Source organism: Labrus mixtus, chromosome 2 (genome assembly GCF_963584025.1).
Source record: "Labrus mixtus chromosome 2, fLabMix1.1, whole genome shotgun sequence".
NCBI classification, from domain to species: domain Eukaryota; kingdom Metazoa; phylum Chordata; class Actinopteri; order Labriformes; family Labridae; genus Labrus; species Labrus mixtus.
The window spans coordinates 33080294-33101155 of record NC_083613.1 but is presented as its reverse complement, the minus strand read 5'-3'; the positions used below and the strand labels follow the sequence as shown (position 1 = coordinate 33101155).

General features: G+C 45.8%; 2 protein-coding genes across 3 annotated transcripts in view; both read right to left on the bottom strand.

The window, feature by feature from the left end:
* Positions 1-20862, bottom strand: part of mcoln1a (mucolipin TRP cation channel 1a) — a 153834-nt gene that overhangs the window by 38450 nt on the left and 94522 nt on the right. The window lies entirely within an intron of this gene.
* Positions 1-20862, bottom strand: part of pkn1a (protein kinase N1a) — a 54534-nt gene that overhangs the window by 14577 nt on the left and 19095 nt on the right. Inside the window, exons 1-6 of one of the 2 annotated variants that reach the window (XM_061062297.1) lie at positions 9131-9274; positions 8222-8416; positions 6633-6738; positions 5885-6033; positions 4019-4139; positions 219-364 (exon numbers count right to left, since the gene is read on the bottom strand). In XM_061062297.1, coding sequence (XP_060918280.1) covers positions 219-364; positions 4019-4139; positions 5885-6033; positions 6633-6738; positions 8222-8416; positions 9131-9172 — 759 coding nt within the window. In that variant the 5' untranslated portion in view covers positions 9173-9274. Of the gene's footprint in view, positions 1-218; positions 365-4018; positions 4140-5884; positions 6034-6632; positions 6739-8221; positions 8417-9130; positions 9275-20862 lie in introns of those variants that run through there. The other variant, XM_061062298.1, reaches the window with a different exon arrangement.

Here is a 20862-nt window from a genome sequence, read left to right as displayed (position 1 = left end):
CCATTCATCCATCCGCCCATCAACCCATTCATCCATCCATCCATCTATCCACCAATACATCCATCCACCCCCCCACCAATCCATCCACCCATCCATCCATCCATCCACCCACCCACCAACCCACCCACCAATCCATCCATCCATCCATCCACCCATCCATCCATCCATCCATCCACCCATCGATCGATGTATGTATGTATGCGTTAGTTCAGTCTGACCTCTGACAGAGCTTTCTTGTCCTGGACTTTGTTGGCCCCCAGGAGTCTGAGCACATTCTTGGCCCCCTCAGCGACGGCATGTTCGACCCTGTAGTGATGCCTCAGCTCTTCAATACGCAGCTCCACCCCGCAGAGGTCATGGTTACCTGCAGCGATGAGACAGACACATTACATCAGAGTGGATCATATAGCAGGGACTCTGCTTTTTTGTGCTATTTTTGATCGGACAGAACCTGGCACGCCCACTTAGAGGACTACATCCTCCGTACATAGGGCACGACCTGACCACATGGCCTTCTGGCGCCCTATAAGTGCACATTAAATAAGTCATATCCAGTGAACTCTCTTCATCAGTGTTTTGTTTTGACAGCGGTGTATCACAGGGAACTCTCCGGGGAATGATGAGGTAAGGTTAATGCCTTAATGCATTTTCTATGCTCAACACAAGAGCCAGATACAACAAACATTAGCAGCACTCAGAGGGAGATAAGCAGCCTCTAAATGCTCCCCAGAAAGTAACATTAACCCCAGTGAACTCCAATTATGGTCGTCATGACGACAGAATTTAAATTTCAATACGATTAAACAAAAAAAATATCTGTTTCAATCCCATGGCAACAAAAATAGAAGTCCTAGGCACACAATAATGTGGCCAATTAAACTCCTACACAGTCTTCTAAAATAGTGTTCGCTAAAGACGGGGTCCTGATCCCCAGGGGGGCCACCAGGGGTTGCTAGGGGGGGTTGCAGAAACTTGCAAGTAAGAGGGGGAAATATGGGACAAAAATGAATACCAATTTAGAAGATTATTTGTTTCTTATATCTGTAAGATCAGTGTTTCACAACTGGTGGGTCCGGGCCCAAATGGGGGTCGCTGAGCGGTTTTCAGTGGTTCCTGTGGCTAGACCAGTTAGGACTCAATAATTTAGACGTTATTAATTGCTGCATTTTGAGATCAATGCTCTTCTTCTGTGTCAATCTTTCAGTTTAAAGATGATGTCACACCACTCTGGCCAATCAGAATCGAGCAGCCACTATGAGTGACACTGATGTATCAAAAAACAGTAACCTCCTCTTGAAAGGAAAAATGACCCGAGGCAACCAGACTGAACGTCATTCAGCTGCGAAGTAACCTCAAACTTGTCAGTATGAGACCAGAGTACCAAGACATTTAGGGATCGAGACCAAGTCAAGACCAAGACCATAAATAATATCACTGAAAAATCATCAACTTGTGAGCAGCGGATGTGTCACTCTCTTAGACCCCTAACCCTAACCGATGGAGAGGGTGAGAGGAGTTGTCAATGATGGATGTGATTTTGTCCCCCTTCCACCTCTCAGTCTCCAAGCTGTATAGTTCCAGTCCAACCACAGAGCGTGCCTTCCTTACTAGCTTGTTGAGCCCCCACAGACAGGTACTGTAGAAGGTATTTGGAAGTCTAATGGGGGTCCTTCACATGCCAACGTCTGGGAGATTTCATAATTAAAATAAAGGAGATTTTAACTTGGTATCAAAAAGTATCAAAGTCCAGAACGTTGGGACAAACTTTCTCATGATCGGGGTCGTCTTATTCTTATATTCAGAGTGAGAAGTTAATGAATGAACTTCCTTACTCCAGCTGCTCTCTGGTGTTATCATAACAGCCACTTCAAAATAAACCTGTGTCACTGATAAAACCCTCACAGGCGTTTAATACACCCATTAAGCCGAGGCAGCAGTAACTCGATTAAAGCAGCAAATGAGGAGCAGTGCTATCAGTCAAACGGTTAAAACGCACTCGAGCTCCCTCCCCTACACAAACAGACGAGGTGGGTCAGCCTCAGAGTTGCCCCCCCCCCCCAATGCAGCACAATCACAGCTAAGTGGTTAGCCTTAATGGCCCAGTAGCCGGTCTAACAGCTGGAAACAAAAGGAGCTCACAGACATGGGGAGAGGAGGCCAGAGATGAGGAGGAAAAAAAAAAGTGTTGTGTTAGTTAGGACGAGGAGGAAAGGACAAAAGGACGCAGGGGAGTGATTGAATATGATTTCGATGAGTTATGAGCTGCTGGAAAAGCCGCATGAGACAGGAGGAGGAAGAAAGGAGGAGGAGGAGAGGGAGGTCGGGTTGGGAATGGATGTGGGTGCTTTTATCTCCTAATAAGGTGTTCTGCCTGGAGCCCAGACCCTGCTAGATGACCCCTCCACCGGGTGTGGTGCCTGGAGACTGTCTGTGTACACTATATACACAACCTCCTGTGTGTGTGTGTGTGTGTGTGTGTGTGTGTGTGTGTGTGTGTGTGTGTGAGAGAGAGAGACAGATTAACCAAGAAAAAAACACAGACTTCATGAGACACCAGGACAAAAGAAGAACTACTCCACAGACAGATCTTTCAGACACAGCGCTGCGCTCCCCCCGCTGAAACCGTCTCACCTCTGTTACAATCTTCAACGACGGTACGGGGGGGGGGGGGGGGTGTCATTTTATCCCTCTGCAACTTTCAGATTGAAGGTGAAACGTCACAGGATCGTCAAAATAACGGACGGACGACGACATCATCATCTTGAATCCGTCTTTGGCTTCTTCCCTACTTCAACTATCTCCCCCTGTTGCATTTTTTCCAAACCATCCACCTCTCCTGATCATCACCTCGTCATGTTTCTCAGCTCTCACAGCCCAATAAAAAATTAATTCAACAGCCCTGAGTGTCACTGATCAACCTGTTACTACAGATGATGTGTGTATGAGAAGGAGAACGTGAAAGAGCATCATGTTTGTATCATTTCTAACACACTCCTGTACACCTGAAAACACGCACTCACCACCTGTGAGATGAAGTCTTTGTTCTGCCTCTTCACACAGAACAATACTGTGAGTGGTTGTGTGTGTGTGTAAACACGATATGTTTTCATCTGCCGGTCCTTTTTGTGTCGGTGGGCTGGATTACCTTTGAGTTCATTTCTGTGTGAGTTTCATTGATCGTGATAATGTGCCAGGTGGGCTTTGTACCACTCAGAAATAAAACACGGCTCACACAGTCTGCAGTGAATCAATCCTGAGCGTCCTCTTCATCTTCTCCCTCGTAAAAACGCAGGCGGAGGGGATGTGAAAACACACGAGTATTGATCTGTTTGTGCTGCTGCTGTGAGTCTGCCGTCTGCTGCCTCAGACCGTTTATGACGCGCAGAGACAAAAAGAAAAAGACCGCACATCAAATACAGAGAGAGGGAGAGATGAAAGAGAGCGTCCTGTCACTGCCAGCTGACCACTGTCATAAAACACAAGCTGCGTCTGAACATACCAGAGGACCTCGCTTCGTCGGGTTTAGCAGTCTGGTCATATGTAGACTTTACGTCTGTTTTATATACAGTAAAAATATTTACAGAGTTAGTATCGTCCCCCCACCCTCTCCTGCTCCTCCACGTCCTCGCTGCCCGTGCTAAAGGTTCAAACTTATCCGGCTCTCGACCGCCATGGTCTCGGTCTTCAGGAGACTCTGGGGGAGACAAGTCCTCGAGCTCAAACCATATTTCAGTGTTGTCGCTGCTTCTTGAGTCGTCGTCGCTCATGGCTAAATAACTGAGTTCAAATCCCTGATTGGTTCACGTGTGTGTGTTTTGTGTGTGTGTTGCAGAGACTGGATGAAGTTGCAGCGGATGGTAACGGCACAAAGGAGTGAGTGAGATGTAAATGCAATGAGGACGAGTTACTCTTAACGATTTAAGAGCCAAAAAACATTTTTTTTTATTTCACTCAGATCTTGACAGACGAGAGAAAAAGTGTGTTTGCTTCACTAGTACAGCGTTACGTTCACACTCACCCTGTGTGTCGTCGTTGTGCTCCGTGGCCTGCACAGCCTTCCTGATCTGCATGCGGATGATGTCGATTTTGGTCTTACTGTCCTGCAGCATTTGCTGGGCCGTCTGCAGCATCTTCTTGTCCTGATTGGAGCAAAGGCACGACGGGGAGCAAAATCAAATACAAGAACCAGGAAGGAAAATATCAGCATTGAAATGAGTATGGATGTGGCCCCTGATCAGGATAATATGACGATACAGAAGTTCTGCTTCACACAATGAAACACTTGAACATCTGATTCAGTGAGGAATCTAAAATGACTCTGAAAAGCTAAAGTGCAGGGTTAATGTGTTTACAATTTCTCCTCTTGCTATATGCTTTAACTTCTTATCTCCACAGTTCAACATCGTCCTGCTGTCAACTTATTTTGGGGCAGGTTAACTCCCTTTAGCATTACCCTCAGTCATTTTTATTTAATTTTACACACTTTATTAATCACTCAGGGAAATTCTGGTTTACCCACGGTTATTGAGAGACATTCTTCTCACACACATGGGCCCAAAATACACAACAAGACCTGTGGACATGCATTAGTTGTCAGAGTGGGGCTGCTACACAGGGAGCTTAAAAGAAAGATGTGCAACTTTTTTATCCAGTAGATGTCGCCCTTGAGCACCAACATGAAACCAAAACAAACTGCTGTTAGGCCACGCCTCCTCCATACTGAAGCCTCCGCTCTCCTCCAGAGACACACCTCCAACCCCTCTACACTGGAGTTCAGACAAAGGAGTTATCAATTATGACGCACCATAATCAAATGGAGGACAAAATAGTTTTTGTCTCGAGCTGCAATCACCCGTTTCCTGCATTGTTGTGTTAGCATGCTAATGTTAGCGCTCTTTAGTTAGCTCGTAGCTTCATATAAATTGACACAGAATGAGCGTGATCTAAAAACTCTTACTAACATCCAAATAATCAGTGAGTATGTTCTTCTTCTTCTCTCTAGTTCTTGACTAAAACAGCTTTTATACACAAGGGGAGGAGCCGGCCGTCCCGTCCATGTAAACACGGCTCTGACAACAACACAGCCAGCGGGACTCGAGCTTCTCCCTCATTGTAGACAGTCATGACTCAGAGACACATTTACACAGGACAGACTGGATTTCTAGTGTATCTATGTTTAAATTGTGTCACATTCTTCCTTTAGGGACAGTTCACCTCTCCAGCTTCCAGACCAACTGCCATATTTTGGTCCACACTGGGACTTGAACAGGCGTCCGGTCAGGTTCCCAACCCAAGTCACTACAGACTGAGCTACATGTCATGAGCACCACCGAGAGGAGTCATCACAACTGTTGGGCCAGAGTTAGCTACGAAGCTAGCCGTGTCTGTTCCCTTCTCCTCTTCAGCTACTGACGTCGAACAAGAGAAGCCGAATGCAGACGTGCTCTCTTTCTCATCGATTTGAGTTGTCCTCATGTGTTGATTTGTTTTGATTCATACGAGTGTTTAATGTGAAGTGTATGGTCTTTCTGCAGTGAAATAAAACAGGAGGTGGAGGTGTGAGAACAAGGTCGAATGGTAAGGTGAAACAGACGCTCGTTTAAAAAAGGGGGGGAGGGGATTTTTGTGAGTAATCTCAGGATGTGTGGTGTGTGCATATGGGGAGGCTTTCTGTGTGAGAGATTATCAGCTGAGTCAGCAGAGAGCAAGGTTACGGATCAGGAAGATGCACACACAGACGCACACGCTGTCAGTTATGAAGCAGCAGGGGGAGGGGCAGAGTACGTGCAACCACCTACAACATGTTCCTTATATTTCTGCTCGTTTCAGTGTTCTGTTCAGGTTCAGGTGTGTGAAGGTGTTTTCTATGGATTAGGTCCTGTACCTTGGTGGATCCATTGGAGTAGATGGGGATCATGTTTTCCACCCCTTGTTTGACTTTGAGCTCGATGTTGAGCTGCCTCTCCAGGGCGGCGATGCGATCCTTGTGCGCTGACGTCCGACTCGCGGCCCCCGGAGACTGAGGACACTCATCTGAGGAGGGACAGAAACAGAAATGTTATAAAAAAAAGGAAACGAGATGAGGGTTCACACGGTGTGTACTAAAGTGAAAATACTCTCAGGGGGGGGATCGAGTGTAATGTCAGAAAAATATTGTTTTATCCTTGAAGTTCTGCAGCAGCATGTAAGGGGTTAATATCCTGCACAGAAGACATTACAGCTTTGAACCAGCTGGAAACAGACATGAAACTCTTTGGCTGCTCTTCATGGAGACACACCCAGATGGAACAAGGAAAGACAAATCATCAGGAAGCAGAACTCCTCACTCTGTCGCAGGGTTTTCCAAAAAAATATGCACCAGCTCTATAATATCATAACCAGCTAACATGAGAGTGGAGGAGGGAGACTTCTTCACAAGGTCATAATCATGCATTTACAGAAAACGGGGGAATATTGTTGATGAGAAAGATACCAGTCTGTCCATCTGTGTGTTAGCCCCGCCCCTCAGTGTGTGAGTGTATGAGTGCAGGAGCAATCAGCTGAGAGCGGACTTATATATTAATCCTCAATATATCTGATACAAAGGATCCTAAGTAAGATGTGTGTGTGTGTGTTTTTGTTCACACATATACCTTTGTTCTCCTCTCCTCCCTTCACCACGATGTGAGCGTCCAGCTCCTGCAGCTGAGCGTGAAGGTCGTCCAGCCTGCGGTTTGAAGATCTCAACTGACTGTCCACCTGAAGGACGGAACAAAGAAGACAGTTATAGAAACAGTTTTTTTTTTCTTTGTGAGTCATTTACATATTAAATCAGTTCATTGGGACGTTTTCAAGGATCAGTGGGAGACACAGGTGCTCACACCGGACGGAGGCGGTGGATGACATCACTTCTGTGGATGACTTCCTTTCTTATAGTTTTGCATATTGATGCTGACTTAATGCACTTTTTTTGTTGCCGTGGTAGCACAACAGCTGTGAGTAGACTCATTTGGAGTAGACGTCACGATTACGTCACAGGAAAAGCGTGCATGTTGTGGCGGCAGAGAAACAGCGAAAGCAGGAGGAGATAAACTCTCATTTTGATGTGCCGTTGGATGTCAGAATAGGAACGGGTTAGAGTTTCTCCACAAGGAGTAAGAAGATGTCAGTTGTCACAGTTTAACTGGTGTTTGAATTAACTGGTGATGCTGCGGCAGATGTTCAGCAGGAGTGTCTCTTTAGGACCCTTGTTTACTTCAGTGTTTCCCACAGAATGACGCTGTACCAGGGCGGAGGAGTTGGCCGGGGATGGGCAAACAGCACTTTTAGCGTTGGATATCGCGTCGCATCACATACATTGCTGTCCACCCTGCATCAGTTAAATATTGAATTCTTTGCTCTGCGAATTTCAGTTTCCTTTGCAAACAGTTTGACATCTAGTGCTTTTATTTTGAAGGTGGACAAACTGAAGAGTGGTGCTTTGTGATGACGAGCTGCCGACTTAAAGCAGGACACTCGACAGCTTGTCAATAAAAAGCTGGCGTTGATGACACAAGTCAGAGCTCAACATTTTAACACAGATGTGGATATTTAACGTTAATTCAACATACTAACTGCTAACTTTCCGCCACCAGAATGACGAAATCGCTGTGTACAAACACAATAAATGTACCGGTAGATATCATTAGATTTTTTTTTAAAACAATAATCGTGTTAAAGTTTTTGGACAACCCTACTTAACCACAGACAGTTTAAAAAAACACAAATCACACATTTTTATTCTGAACATTTTTCTTCCTCATGAGAGTCTGCTGCCTACATTACCCATAATGCAATGTGTTCACAGACTGTTCTTCCAGAGATTCAAGCTGTGCAAGTAGTGCATAATTGGGTTTGTAACAAAACCAGTCCAGGGTGTAACCCCGGCCTCTTACCAGCCCCCTAAGACCCCAAATGGGAAAAAGCGTTTCAGCTAATGGATGGATATGATACTAGTAAATATCCAACGAAGACGTTTTGATGAAACGGCAGCTAAATAAAAGTCTTAGACACAAAATATTGGGTCATTTATTGGTTTTAAAGACCACAACTTTCTAAACTGCAAAAATGCACTGGAAACATCACCCTGAATAGTTTAATTCCACATAGAATAAGATCTTCAGTGTGACATGTTAAGGCTTGTAAAACGTTAAGACTGATAACAGGTCTGTGAAGAGGAATGAAAACATCGTCCGTCTCTGACCTGCTGAGCGTTCCTCTTGTCAGTCGTCGCCCTGCGCAGGTTCTCGGCTCCTTCCTTGATCTTCAGCTCCTTCCGGATCTCTCTGCGGATCCTCTCGCGCTGCTCGTCCAACAGCTGCTGCACGCTGGAGTCGGAGAAATCAGAGTTCTGGTCCAGGCCGAGCTGCTCCAGAACCGACAGCCCCCCTGGATCACTCTGGAGTGGACAAAAAAAGAAAAAAGAAGAGGTGAGAAAGAAGTCAGGCGAGATGGCTTTATGGAGAGAGCAGAAGTCTTAATGTGCTGCAGTCAGCCTGCTCAGAGGAGGTGTTGAGAGTGATGTCCGCAGAGGAGGAAGAGATGGTGAGCAGGATAAGGCCGTAATGGGAGGAAAGAGATAAAGAGGAGACGATAGTGTGTGGGGCCGGAGGAAAGGGGGGGACAGTTGGGTAAATGTTAGAAAAAGGAGAAAGGAGAGCAGCGAGGAATAACAAAAATATTATTCAAGGAGTGTTTACAATATTTCAAAACATCTCCAGTGTCCAACCTGCCAACAGGAAGGCTGCTGGTGCTACTTTAGTTTGACAATATGATCAGAAATGATGTTTCCTTCCAAACACAAACACCAAATTGATTAAGAATGCGTCCCATGATTTGTCCTCTCCAGTCTCTGATTTCAGCGTATCCTCCTTTACTGTCCCAAACATCGTTTGAGTGTAAACAACGGGGCTCCCTCTCCCGCTCACTTTCTGTGTCTTTTTTCAAATTGTACTTCCAGCTGAGCGGCAAATTGCTCCGGAGTCAACAAGCAACCAAACACACACAATCAGCAGCACAGCGGGAGAGGAGGAGGAGCGCAAATAACTACAAATCACAGCCGCTATTACAGGAAACACACAAATCAAACAAACAAAGACGACAAACGCTTCACCTCCGAGCTGTCCTCATCCTCCTCGTCGCCATGCCAACACATGGTTCTCGCTCAGGTTTTTGAAGACCAAAAATATTTTAAAATCCACGAGGAGGTTTGAAAGTCTTTGTCAGGCTCTCGAGCCCTCGGCCACACGGAGAGGAAAAATGAGTCAAAGTGGGAGAAAAAGGCGATAAAAAAGGGCTAAAAGAGAGGGAGAGTTAAGTGAGGGAGGAGGAGGGGGAACGCCTCCCAAAAGAGGATATCCGTCCCGACACCAAGCTGCTCAGGCCTTTCCTGTTTCCTCTGAGATTTTTGCTGCTGTCAGTGTTGAGAAAAGAGGGACAGAGACTCTGCAAGTCAAGAATACATCCCCTCCCTCACTGTGGATCAGTGTTCGATCTACATTAAGTCATAAAGATGCTCACCTGATCTGGCTGGATGTGAATGTGTGACAGCTTTTTGTTATTCTGTCGGGTTTGTGATATGATCTGGAGGGTGGAAACATGGAGGAGGATGCGTTTTCTAAGTATTGGATCAAAGCCAGAGGGTAAGATTGGGCGCTTTTTCTGCTTCCCGCTCGACCTCTTGTTTCCTTTGGGATTGACATCTACTATTTCCCCCCCTCCCCCTCCCCCTCCCACCCTGGTGATTCCCCCTGCCTCTACAGAAACTATAAAGGAAACAGCCTCTTCTGCAAACATGATAACATGTCTGTTAGCACAGGGTGAAGTTAGTGCTGAAATGCTAATCTCTGAATATATCCCTGAATGATACAAATTAAAAATGTTTTTAAAAACAGACTTATGGGGTTTTCATCAAGCGGCAAATGAAGCCAATGAAGAAGTGCAATGTCCTGCAGTTCATTGAGTCTCCACTAGATGCTGGCTCCATCAGCACAGGAAGTCACATACACACCAATTCAAAAAAGCCGTAGAAATTAACATATTTACAGCCGGGTACAAAAAACAAATTAGGTCTGTTAGATGAGCTCATGTTTTGCATGAGATGGGCGCGATGTAACGGTTTGTCAGGAGGTTTAAAACCCGCCTCAGCTCCAGCTCTCAGTCTCTCGTTAGATTGACTGAAAGTTAGACTGAGACAGCATTTCCAGCATGGAGACCGCCATCGATGGGACTCCAGAGCCCCCTGCAGGAACAGACGGGTGACGTCACTCAGGCGTCATCCAGTAATATTTGCAGTCTGTGGTTTTCGCACATGCACAAAACCTTTTTAAGGTGAGCTGCATGTGGGAACACAATGGGTTCCTTTTTCACCCAGACTGTTTCCTGCCAGCGCCTGAGAGCTGATGTGTGAGTGCAGCAGTAAAATAATCAGGAAGATTCACCTCTTGGTAACAGGCGAGGACGATGACCTTATACATCATGTGACCTGTGATCTTTGTGAAGATAATGAAGCAGCTTCAGACTCACCTCTGCTCATGAGATCTTTATTGCTCCTTCATTGAAACTTTGAAGAAGTCCAATTACATGCAGCATCGACATAAAGGAAATAAACTGTCACAGCGTCAGACTCTGTTGCTTCGTCCTCAGTCTTGCAGTCCCCCCCCCGCCTCCTGTCCGACACAGACCTTACTGTTTTAAAAGAACGTGTGTGAACAGGCAAGCCAGGAAGACTTCTGAGGCAGCGTGTCCTGAGATTTTCTAGGAATTTCCAGGAATGCATGTCTGAAAACAGCTCTAACAATGGACTTACAGCAATTGTACAAATACACTCCCAAAATATTTGTGCGATTGACCCATGCATGTAAATGACCCAATATTGGGAACATAGCACTTCTTCTTTTCTCGCTATGGTATCCAAATTTTGATATGATTTCATTTCTAGGTTAATATTTCTGGTGACCCTTCATGCCCTGATGTAACTAATGAGGTTTCAGACTCTGGTATCATGCCAGTCCTACTGAGGACGGTGTTTAGTGAGGCAGTGATTAAAAGCTTAAACTATAACCTACATAAACACATCTTACCCTAACTCTGTGACGTTGACAGCCTCAGAAACTGTGGGAAAACAGTCGGATTCAGAGGAAATCCATAATGAGTTTTCTTGTCATAGTTGAGGAATTTGGGCTTCCAGAGAGTGGGTTAATTAGGCCCGTAATTCTCTGGTAATTTTATAGTTTGTCCGACCTCAACATGACTCATCTCATCCTGCTCTGCTGCAAGACTGTGTAAGCCTGATAAGAAAGGAAAAGGTGACTGAAGACAGACTTTTACTTCCTGTAATCTGCACACTGATCGGACAAGAGTTTCTGTGAATTTAGGGTGAACAGCATGCTGTAATTTAACGGCTAAGATAGGCAGACACCAACACTGCGCGTCAAGGCGACATGTTACTTTATAATATAGACTTTCACACTACTGGTTAATAATGATAATCCTTCATGACTTCCTCTGTGAAACCTGCAAAAATGACTAATTTTGCACGTCTTCTGCAGCTACAACAGTTCAATAATCCATAATAATAATTCCATAATCACGACACACAAGATGTTATAAGTTTGTAAGATCATGAACACAGGAGGTAGAAGGTCTGATGCATGCAGTGAACATTCACAGAGGACAACGACGTCTGCTCAACAGATTTCACAAGATCTATATGCAAGTGTCTGGAAAGTGTCTCGAAGAATGTACCAAATAAGCAGGAAGTAGGGGTGCTGAGGGTGCTGCAGCCACCAACTTAAAAGGTCCCATATTCTCCTCCTCTTCTTCAGTTTAAATAAGTCTCAGAGCTCCACAAAACACGTGTGTGAAGTTTCTTGTTCTAAATCCACTCTGATCCTGTATTTGATCATGTCTATAAACCCCTCTATTTCAGCCCTGCTCACAACAGGCTGTTTCTGTGTCTGTATCTTTAAATATGTAAATGAGCTGTGTCTGACCACGCCCCCTCTCTGGAAGGACTTGGGTGTACTCGGTGCTTTCTCGCTCCATGTCCTATTGTTTACGGTGAGAAGGCAGACTCAGAGGGCAGAACAAACACCTAGCTGTGGGAGTGTCACCCACCTGGAGAGAGAGAGCGAGAGAGAGAGAGAGAGAGAGAGAGAGAGAGAGAGAGAGAGAGAGAGAGACTGGAGTCTGTTCCCAACGACAAACACTTGGAACGATCCCTCTGTGGACTCTGTGCGTTCAGAGATTTGCGTATAATTCTGGACAAACATATGGTGGGGTCACATCTCCATGTTCCGCTCTACATTGTACGCCCTTGGTGTGACGTCAAACAGAGTCGGGGATGAGAAAGTTCCAACGTCTCGACACCATGCAGCCAGTTGCCAAGTTACACTCCGCTCACTCAAACATGTTTCAGGATGTGTCAAATCGCCTTTCCATCAAGCAACACGATTTTAAAGATGTGTTAACAGCAGCAGACAGAATCAATCCTGACACATGGACTGATTTAAGGAGAGAAAACAAGCACCAGAGGAGTCGTCAAAAGAAACCAACACTCTGACGTCTGACACCTCGTCAACGATCTGAGAATCTTCAGTCGCAGAGAGGAAGCTAACACTAAATTCTTCCCTCATCTGCCGACCCCGGCTGTGTATAACTACAAAGATGGCGACAGCTCACAGGCATGAATGAGTCAGCCCGCGCGGCTTGTTAGAGAACATGCCCAGGGAGGAACATTCAGCGGCGGTGTCCAGGGAAGCAATGACGGGCTAATTCGATATATATAACGGCGCCATGCGAGGATAATTCGATCAGACTGTGTGAGCAGCGCAGACGAGCCCCGGGCTGGATGGAGAGGGACAAGACAGAACATGGGTTAATGTGCGGTTCTGTGTGTCTTGTGTGTGTGTGTGTTAGAATGCCCTCCACTCTGAGGACAATGCTACTGAAACAAACTCAGGCATGGTCGTGCAGCAAACATGGCGTGGACAAAAATAGGAGGACAGATTTTCACTTTAGATAAATGCACACACACACAAGACACACACACACAAGACACACACACACACACACACACACACACACACACACACACACACACACACACACACACACACACACACACACACACACACACACACACACACACACACACACACACACACACACACACACACACACACACACACACACACACACACACACACACACACACACACACACACACACACACACACACACACACACACACACACACACACACACACACACACACACACACACACACACACACACACACACACACACACACACACACACACACACACACACACACACACACACACACACACACACACACACACCCCTCCCTTTCCAGAGAACCATGAGGACACGTCTCTTTGGGAGTGTGTCCTCAGAGCTCAGGCTGTCTCTGACTGACGCCCGTGTTATTGTTCAGGGTGTGATCTGTGTACTCTGACAGCTTCAGCTCACTCACACCAACTCGGACTTTGGTGTGGACACTGGGCTGTTAAATGTCATGGGAGGCGAAAGGTTATTTAATGTAAAAAGTAGAAAGCTGCTCTATTGTCCCTTCTGGGCCTCCATACATGTGTAGTAGAGACCCTGTCCTCTGACTGGATTGTGGTGTTTTTGTTTGACTCAGGAGGACGCCTCTGGGTGGGGAGCTGGTGTGTTTCCTCCAGCCAATGACAGCACAGCAGGTGCGTTCAGGAGTGGATACAATTCAGCGATTGGATGCGATTGAAATTGGTGAACATGACGGATATGAACATACAGTATAATCATCGTGAGGCAAAATGCAAAGCGGGCAAAGTGAGTTCCAAAAACGAGGGAGACCCTTGGGTTGGCTTTCACCTGCAGACGTGGAGTGAAAGCGACAGACATCGATTCAAATGGGATTAAAGAAACACAGACGTCCTCAACAATTTTTTACAAATGACCAGAGATCTACAGGTAAAAATATTCTCATGTGAAAAGGACTGAAGACTTTTGTTTTTGTTGCTATGGTATCAAACAGGTATCGATACCTTTTGATATTTAGTTGAATTATTACAAGTTTAAAGATCTGATCTCATGGGGTGCTGGTAGCTGGGCGCCCCATGTACAGAGGCTGTAGCCGTGGGTTTGAATCAGACCTCGGCCCTTTTGCTGCAGGTCATCCCCCCCGCTCTCTCCTCCCAACATTTCCTGTCTCTCCTCCTCTGTCATATCTAATAAAGGCAAAAAGCGCCCTAAAATATCTATAAAAAGAAGATCTGATATCATCACCACACACACGCTCAGACCTTCTGTATGACAGAAGCATGAGTCTGCAAAAGATTTCTCTAATGCCTTTACAGTAAGTTCCACAGCACTTCCTGGAGATGTCTTTTCCCCGTCACATGGGCCACTTTGTATTATTCTGCTGAAAAGATGAAGCCGCGGGGGGAAAAGCATTTCCTTCTGAATGTCAAACTGACTGAGTGCACGGCAGAGAGGCAGAAAGAGGGAGCGAGGAGGAGAGCGATGCAGAGGAAACGAGTGAACAAGGAGGTAGAAACATTTACTGTTACAAGTCGAGTCTAACAAAGGCCTCGGTCATATTCGATGACCGTAGAGGAAAGGAAACCAAAAATAAAAGGTTCAGTGAAAGTCTGTCGCTTGATCAAGAAGAGAATCCAAATAGACAATCGACTGCTAAGTGACCATCTGCAGGGGACTGAAAAAAAACTGCACGCTGGCAAGAGCAAAAGCCAGTTTGTCCAGTCACGCTCATGAAAAAGAGAGAGAGAGAGAAGTGGTCAGAGAGAGGGGGCTGAAAAAGGGAGAGAGGAGGCAAACAAAGAGAGAGCAGCATGGGGACAGGAAGAGAGGGAGGAGAGAGACGGATAAGACACAGCTGAGAGGGTCACGGGGTTGAAGCAGACAGGGCAGACAAATAAGCAAAGAGAGAGAGACAGACGCAGAGAGGAGCAACAGCATTACTACAACTGTGTCACTCAAGTGTCCATGAAAAGGCCATGAAGGCATTCAGTGGTTACTGACTAAAGCTCGGAGTATTCGTAGTGGAAAACATCCTCCTGGATAATCAAGAAAAAGAACCAAACTGGAGACTAGGGGGCGTCACATCACCAGAATTTTTAAAGGAAGAATGTGAGACTTTTTGATCCAGTAGATGTCGCCCTTGAGCTCCAGCATGAAACCAAAACAAACTGCTGTTTAGGCCACGCCTCCTCCATACTGAAGGCCCCGCTCTCCTCCAGAGACACACCTCCAACCCCTCTACACTCGAGTTCACATGAAGGAGTTATCAATTAGAAAGCACCATAATTAAGCACCATTAAGCCGGACTGCAATCACCTGTGTCCTGCATTGTTTTGTTAGCATGCTAATGTTAGCGCTCTTTAGTTAGCTCGTAGCTTCATATTGCACATAAATTGACAGAATGACAGTGATCTTTGCCTCTGGTCACTTCCTGTCAGCACCTGTGTGTCCAATCGGACTCAAAGCTGATCGTTTGCTCTTACTGACATTGTTCCCTTTTTTCTAGATCCTTGCTTGTGTTGTTCTTACTCTCTGATGTACGTCGCTTTGGATAAAAGAGTCTGCTGAGTGAATTGTAGAATTGTAGGTGAGGGGAAATGTGGAGTATAAAAAACAACAACAGATACATTGAAGAAAACGGACGAGTTTTGTTGTTTACCATCTCTTATGACATGTTGACTCACCAAACACGTATCAGGAAGCCGCTGTTTTGTTATGCAAATCTCCTGATTCTCATCTCCACTAATGCTAACATACAGCAACACTCATAACAAAGACACTACAGACAACTATTACATGGAGCATGCAAATTAAGATGCAAAACAAATCCAGACTAATCGTTACGTGATTCAGTCAAGGCCAGTTTTCTGCAAGTGTGAAAGAAAGCCGTAAAACATTGATCTCCAGCTAAAATGGCTCAAACCCAGGGAGGCTTAAACTGTTTAGAGAAGAGGAGCAAAAGATGAATATATCATTAAGAGGACCTGGACCTGGACGGAGGGATTTTAAAATAACAAACACCCCCAGGTTGGAATGTAAACTCGGTCTGTCCGGGGCGAAGCGGCTCCACATCAATAACCAGCGAAGCTTTCCTGGAATAAGAGATGAAAGGATGCTGAGGAGAGAGGAACAAACAGCGTTTCTATTCTCTGAAGAATAAACAGAGACGCCTTCAGAGCAGCAGGGGGGAGGACCGTGAGCTCAGCAGGCCATCTGTCAGTCAATGTATGCTCCAGACGAGCGTAGTGAGCGGACTAAACACCCGTCAGTCATCGTCCAATCCCTGCCCTGCTGAGTCAGCAACAATGACCAACAGCTGTCAATCATCCTCAGGGTAGTACGACAAGCTGAGGGAGACGTTTACATGAAAACGATGTTCAGAGACACTGTGATAACCTCACTAATCCAGGTGAGAACTTAAACACTGAAGGGCTAAATGTGCAGTATTTGGATTCACAACATGGCTTCTTTTGAAGATCTATCTTCAGCTTAGATTGCCTGTTTGTCCTGATCATGAACCTCTGGAGGAGCTGATGGCTTAGCAGGTTGGTTGCACCCAATGTGCGGTGCATCCATTTACCTGGGAACTCGGATCATGGGGGAGTTTACGTGTAACACCAGTTATGAGTAGGGGACAAAAAAACTTAACTGTAGTCAAACTCTTATTAAATTAAACTGAGCTATGACAAATCAGATATGAACATCACCGGTCACAAATCCCTAAAAAACAAAAACAAATTTCCATCCATTCTTTATACAGCTTTTCCTGTTCGGGTTTTTCCGATCCAAGCTATCATTGGCAGAGATGCAGGGTACACCCTGGACTGCCAGTCAGTAACTGGGCTGACATACTGTATAGAGCAGTGGTTCCCAAAGTGGGGGTCGCGAGACACTGTTAGTTGGGGTCGCAAGATTCCCTCCAAAAACATGGAAAATGGTTTAAATGGCATATTTCACCCATTCATTTGAAAATACAAAAAAAATAGTTTCTTACAATAAATTACAAAAATAATATGGTGGTGTTTGATTGCGTGGTGTTGGAATGCCAGTGTTTCGAGAGGCCTAGTGTTTTAACCACCTCCAGGGACAACGAGGGTCCCCAGTCTCTATCAGCGTTATATTGGGGGTCGTGGGCTGAAAAGTTTGGGAACCCATGGTATAGAGAAGTCCTTCTCCTTACCCCCCCCCCCCCAAAGCCCTCAACAACCTGGACACCTCCTACTTCACATGCTCTGCTCCATCCTCAAACTCCTTCCCACTTTCTGCGCTCCTCTCTCCATCACTCAAGACCAAACACTGAACCTGTGGCGACAGAGCCTTTTCCATTGCTGCCCCCTCCCCCCTCTCACCCCAAAACACACGACTCTACCGACCTGCCAATCAGGTGACACGTCACAGGAAGTGAACTGCAGCACAGCCGTGATAATCCTCATTTTACAAACTAATTCAAACTTTCCTGTTGTGTTGTTCACTAACATGTTAAAGGAGGCAGCAAAGAGGAGGTTGAATATTCACCCTCACTCATACTGTCTAAAATATAAAAGTTATTATAAACTAATGGTATCAATCTAGTGATGTGGCTGTTGCTATAGAAACAGAGACAACAATAACAAACCACCTTTTTCTGAACACGTGAAGACAGAAATGTATTTATATCATGAACCGATCAGGAAATGAAACCAGCAGAGCAGCCGCACATCAGCTGCAGACTTTTTGCTGACGCACTCTTGCAGGCTGCAGATTCTGAGCAATAATCAGCAGAGTTTAAGATTTGGGGCTAAAATATCACAAAGTTGTTCATGCAAATGATTGCAAAGAATGTTCAGCAAGATAAAAAAAGATAAATGAGACGTTAGACAGGTTTGATATTTAAACTCTGTGGTGCTGTGCTCGTTTCTGTGGCATTGTCTTCGTCTTCTGCGTGTGTGTTATTAGATTACATGAGTGTATGAAAGCTACAGGAGTAGAGAATTATGGGTAATTGCTTTGACAGGATTGGGGTATCTGCCTAGATGGGCTTCATGGAAAGACGTCCCTGCAGAGCTGCACGAACACTGATACTGCTGTGTCTCAATCCTGTGAGTGTGTGTGTGTGTGTGTGTGTGTGTGTGTGTGTGTGTGTGTGTGTGTGTGTGTGTGTGCTAACTCTGAAGTAAAGACATGGAAATGGGTCCTCATGGCTGATTGGCTGTGAAGCGCGGCTCTGATGTCGGGTTACGTTTGTCTTCTTCTGAAAAAAAGACAAAGGCATGAGCGGCTCCTGGGTCTGCTCACTGTGACGGGATCCACAAAAGGTTGGAAACACACTTCCACCTGAAGTCAAAACATCGTCTGCCTGCGTGTTTATCTGCACAAGAAAAGAAATGTATCCAGGAGAAGTTGTGTGTGCGTGTGCGTGTGTGTGTGTGTGTGTGTGTGTGTGTGTGTGCGTCTGTGTGTGCGTCTGTGTGTGTGTGTGTGTGTGTGTGTTTGGCTGAGTCATACAAAGAAAACATCTGGAGGCATTCCTGAGAAGCCTGACGGGTGACAACAGCCAACCTGGCAGGAGAGACGTGGAGCGAGAGAGGGAGGGACGGCGGGAAAGGTAAACACAGAGCAGGCAGGGTCAGACGTCAGGAGGCACAAAGGAGATAAAACGAACCGAGCTATGATTTATAACGTGTTAAATACCACGTAGATGAGAGAGAGGCTATTTATAGCGGACCTTAATATCTATCACAGATTTGTGTGTTTCTATAACAAGACTAATGCAATGAGGTGAGGCTTTGTACTTTGAGCTAAATGCTAATGCCAACATGCTAACAAGGATTTTGCTAGAATACTGTTTCACCATCAATATGTCAATTAGGGATGTAACGATATGATCTAATGATACGATAAGATTTGTAATGCTGGGATAAAGGTGCGATTATTTCACATTTTTGTGTAGGTGTATGTAACTCAGGGGCTGCACCTCGCAGTGGTTAGCGAGGAGGTTCCTGGTTTGAATCCCCGTCTGACAGGAGCCTCTCTGTGTGGAGTTCACATGTTCTCCTCGTGCATGTGTGGGTTCTCTCCTCTCTTCCTCCCACAGTCCAAAGACATGCTGGTTAGGTTAACTGCTGACTCTAAATTTCCCCTAGGTGTGAATGTGAGTGTGGCTGGTTGTCAGCCCTGTGATTGGCTGGTGAACAGTCAAGGATGTAACCCCGCCTCTCGCCCAATGACAGCTGGGATCGGCTCCAGCACCCCCTGCGACCCTGAACTGTAAAAGTGGTATAGATAATGGATGGATGGATGTAACCCAGTACTCTTCGGTACCATCAATTATCAAAATAAGAGATTGAACCGTTTTAAAACTGGAGCCAGACCGATTTATCAACCAGCGGATAATATCGGCCGATATAAGCGCATCAAGTGACTATCACTATCGGCTAATTTTATCACAGATAAGCACCGATATTACTAAATCTATTCACCAGTCAAACAGCATTTAACTTGAGTTTCATTGTGTTACACTAGTAGTTCTCTTTCACCAGCAGAGGGCGCTTTATCGATTTCAACGACCATCATCACTCTCCAGAGTGTCGAGCGGTGACGCACGTACACGCTCAGTTACTTTCCAGTCGAGTGACCATCTTGTCTTCGTAACATATCTTTTCCACAAGTGTTTGATAACTGCATTTGAGGAATCAACGCAGGAAATGTGAATATCTATCTATTTCTACAGAGCAAAGATTTTATTTATTAAAGATTTATTGATATCGGCCCCAAAAATCCTGTATCGGTCGTCCCTATTCAAAACATGGGGTATCAAAAGATTTGAGGTGAAGGACATTTTCACAACATATTAAAACAGTTATTCTACACCGGCCTCTCTTTGCTCCTCCCGCTGACAATACCCAAACTGCTTCAGGGGGGAAACGAAAAAGTTGCCATTTAGCTTCACAGCAACTCAGTTCCCTTGTTGACACTCGTCCTTTTCAACTCTCTCTCTCTCTCTCTCCGTGTGCAAGCAGAGGGAGGGATGAGACCTCAAGGAGGTGGAGAAGAGAGAGACAGACACCACCCTCTCCCACGAGACGGACAGGCCAAGAACGCCTCGGAGCGGAGAGAGAGAGAGAGAGAGAGAGAGAGAGAGAGAGAGAGAGAGAGAGAGAGAGAGAGAGAGAGAGAGAGAGAGACAGAGAGAGAGAGAGAGAGAGAGAGAGAGAGAGAGAGGCTGGAGGAGGAGGAGTCACACAGCCAGAGAGAAAGAGAGACTGCAGGGAAGAGAGATCGTGGTCAGCCAAAAAGAAGTGATAAAGAAGCAGGTGGAGAAGAAAGGGAGGCCGGTCGACCCGCGGTGCTGGAGGCGAGTGATGGATAAAAGAGCATGTGAGAGCATGCTGGGAGGCCAGACCGGCTGCCAAACACACAGACATCAGACACATGAGGGGAAGGAGGAGGATGAGAGAGAGAGCATGTGTTCATGGGAGGAGAAGGGTTCACTTAGAGAACATTTGGCAGAATACTCCGGCTGTAAACACGTCTTACACGGACGATACCGGGCTGCTCTTTAAATCAACGACTTGTAACCATAAAATGTTTCAACCCTTCTTGAATCATCATCACGTTTATCTTGAATGTCATGCACGAACTGTCTTTTTAAAAACCTTCTGGCTTTTTGCCTCCAGACATCCTGCAGTCTCTCGGGGGGAAAAAGGGGCGGTCACAGTGTGTATTTGTTGGACAGCAGGAGACGGTTTGATAGCCAGAGAGGGAACGAGGGGGGAGGAGGGAAGGAAGCACTGAGAGGAGGAAGAAGGATGGAAAAAG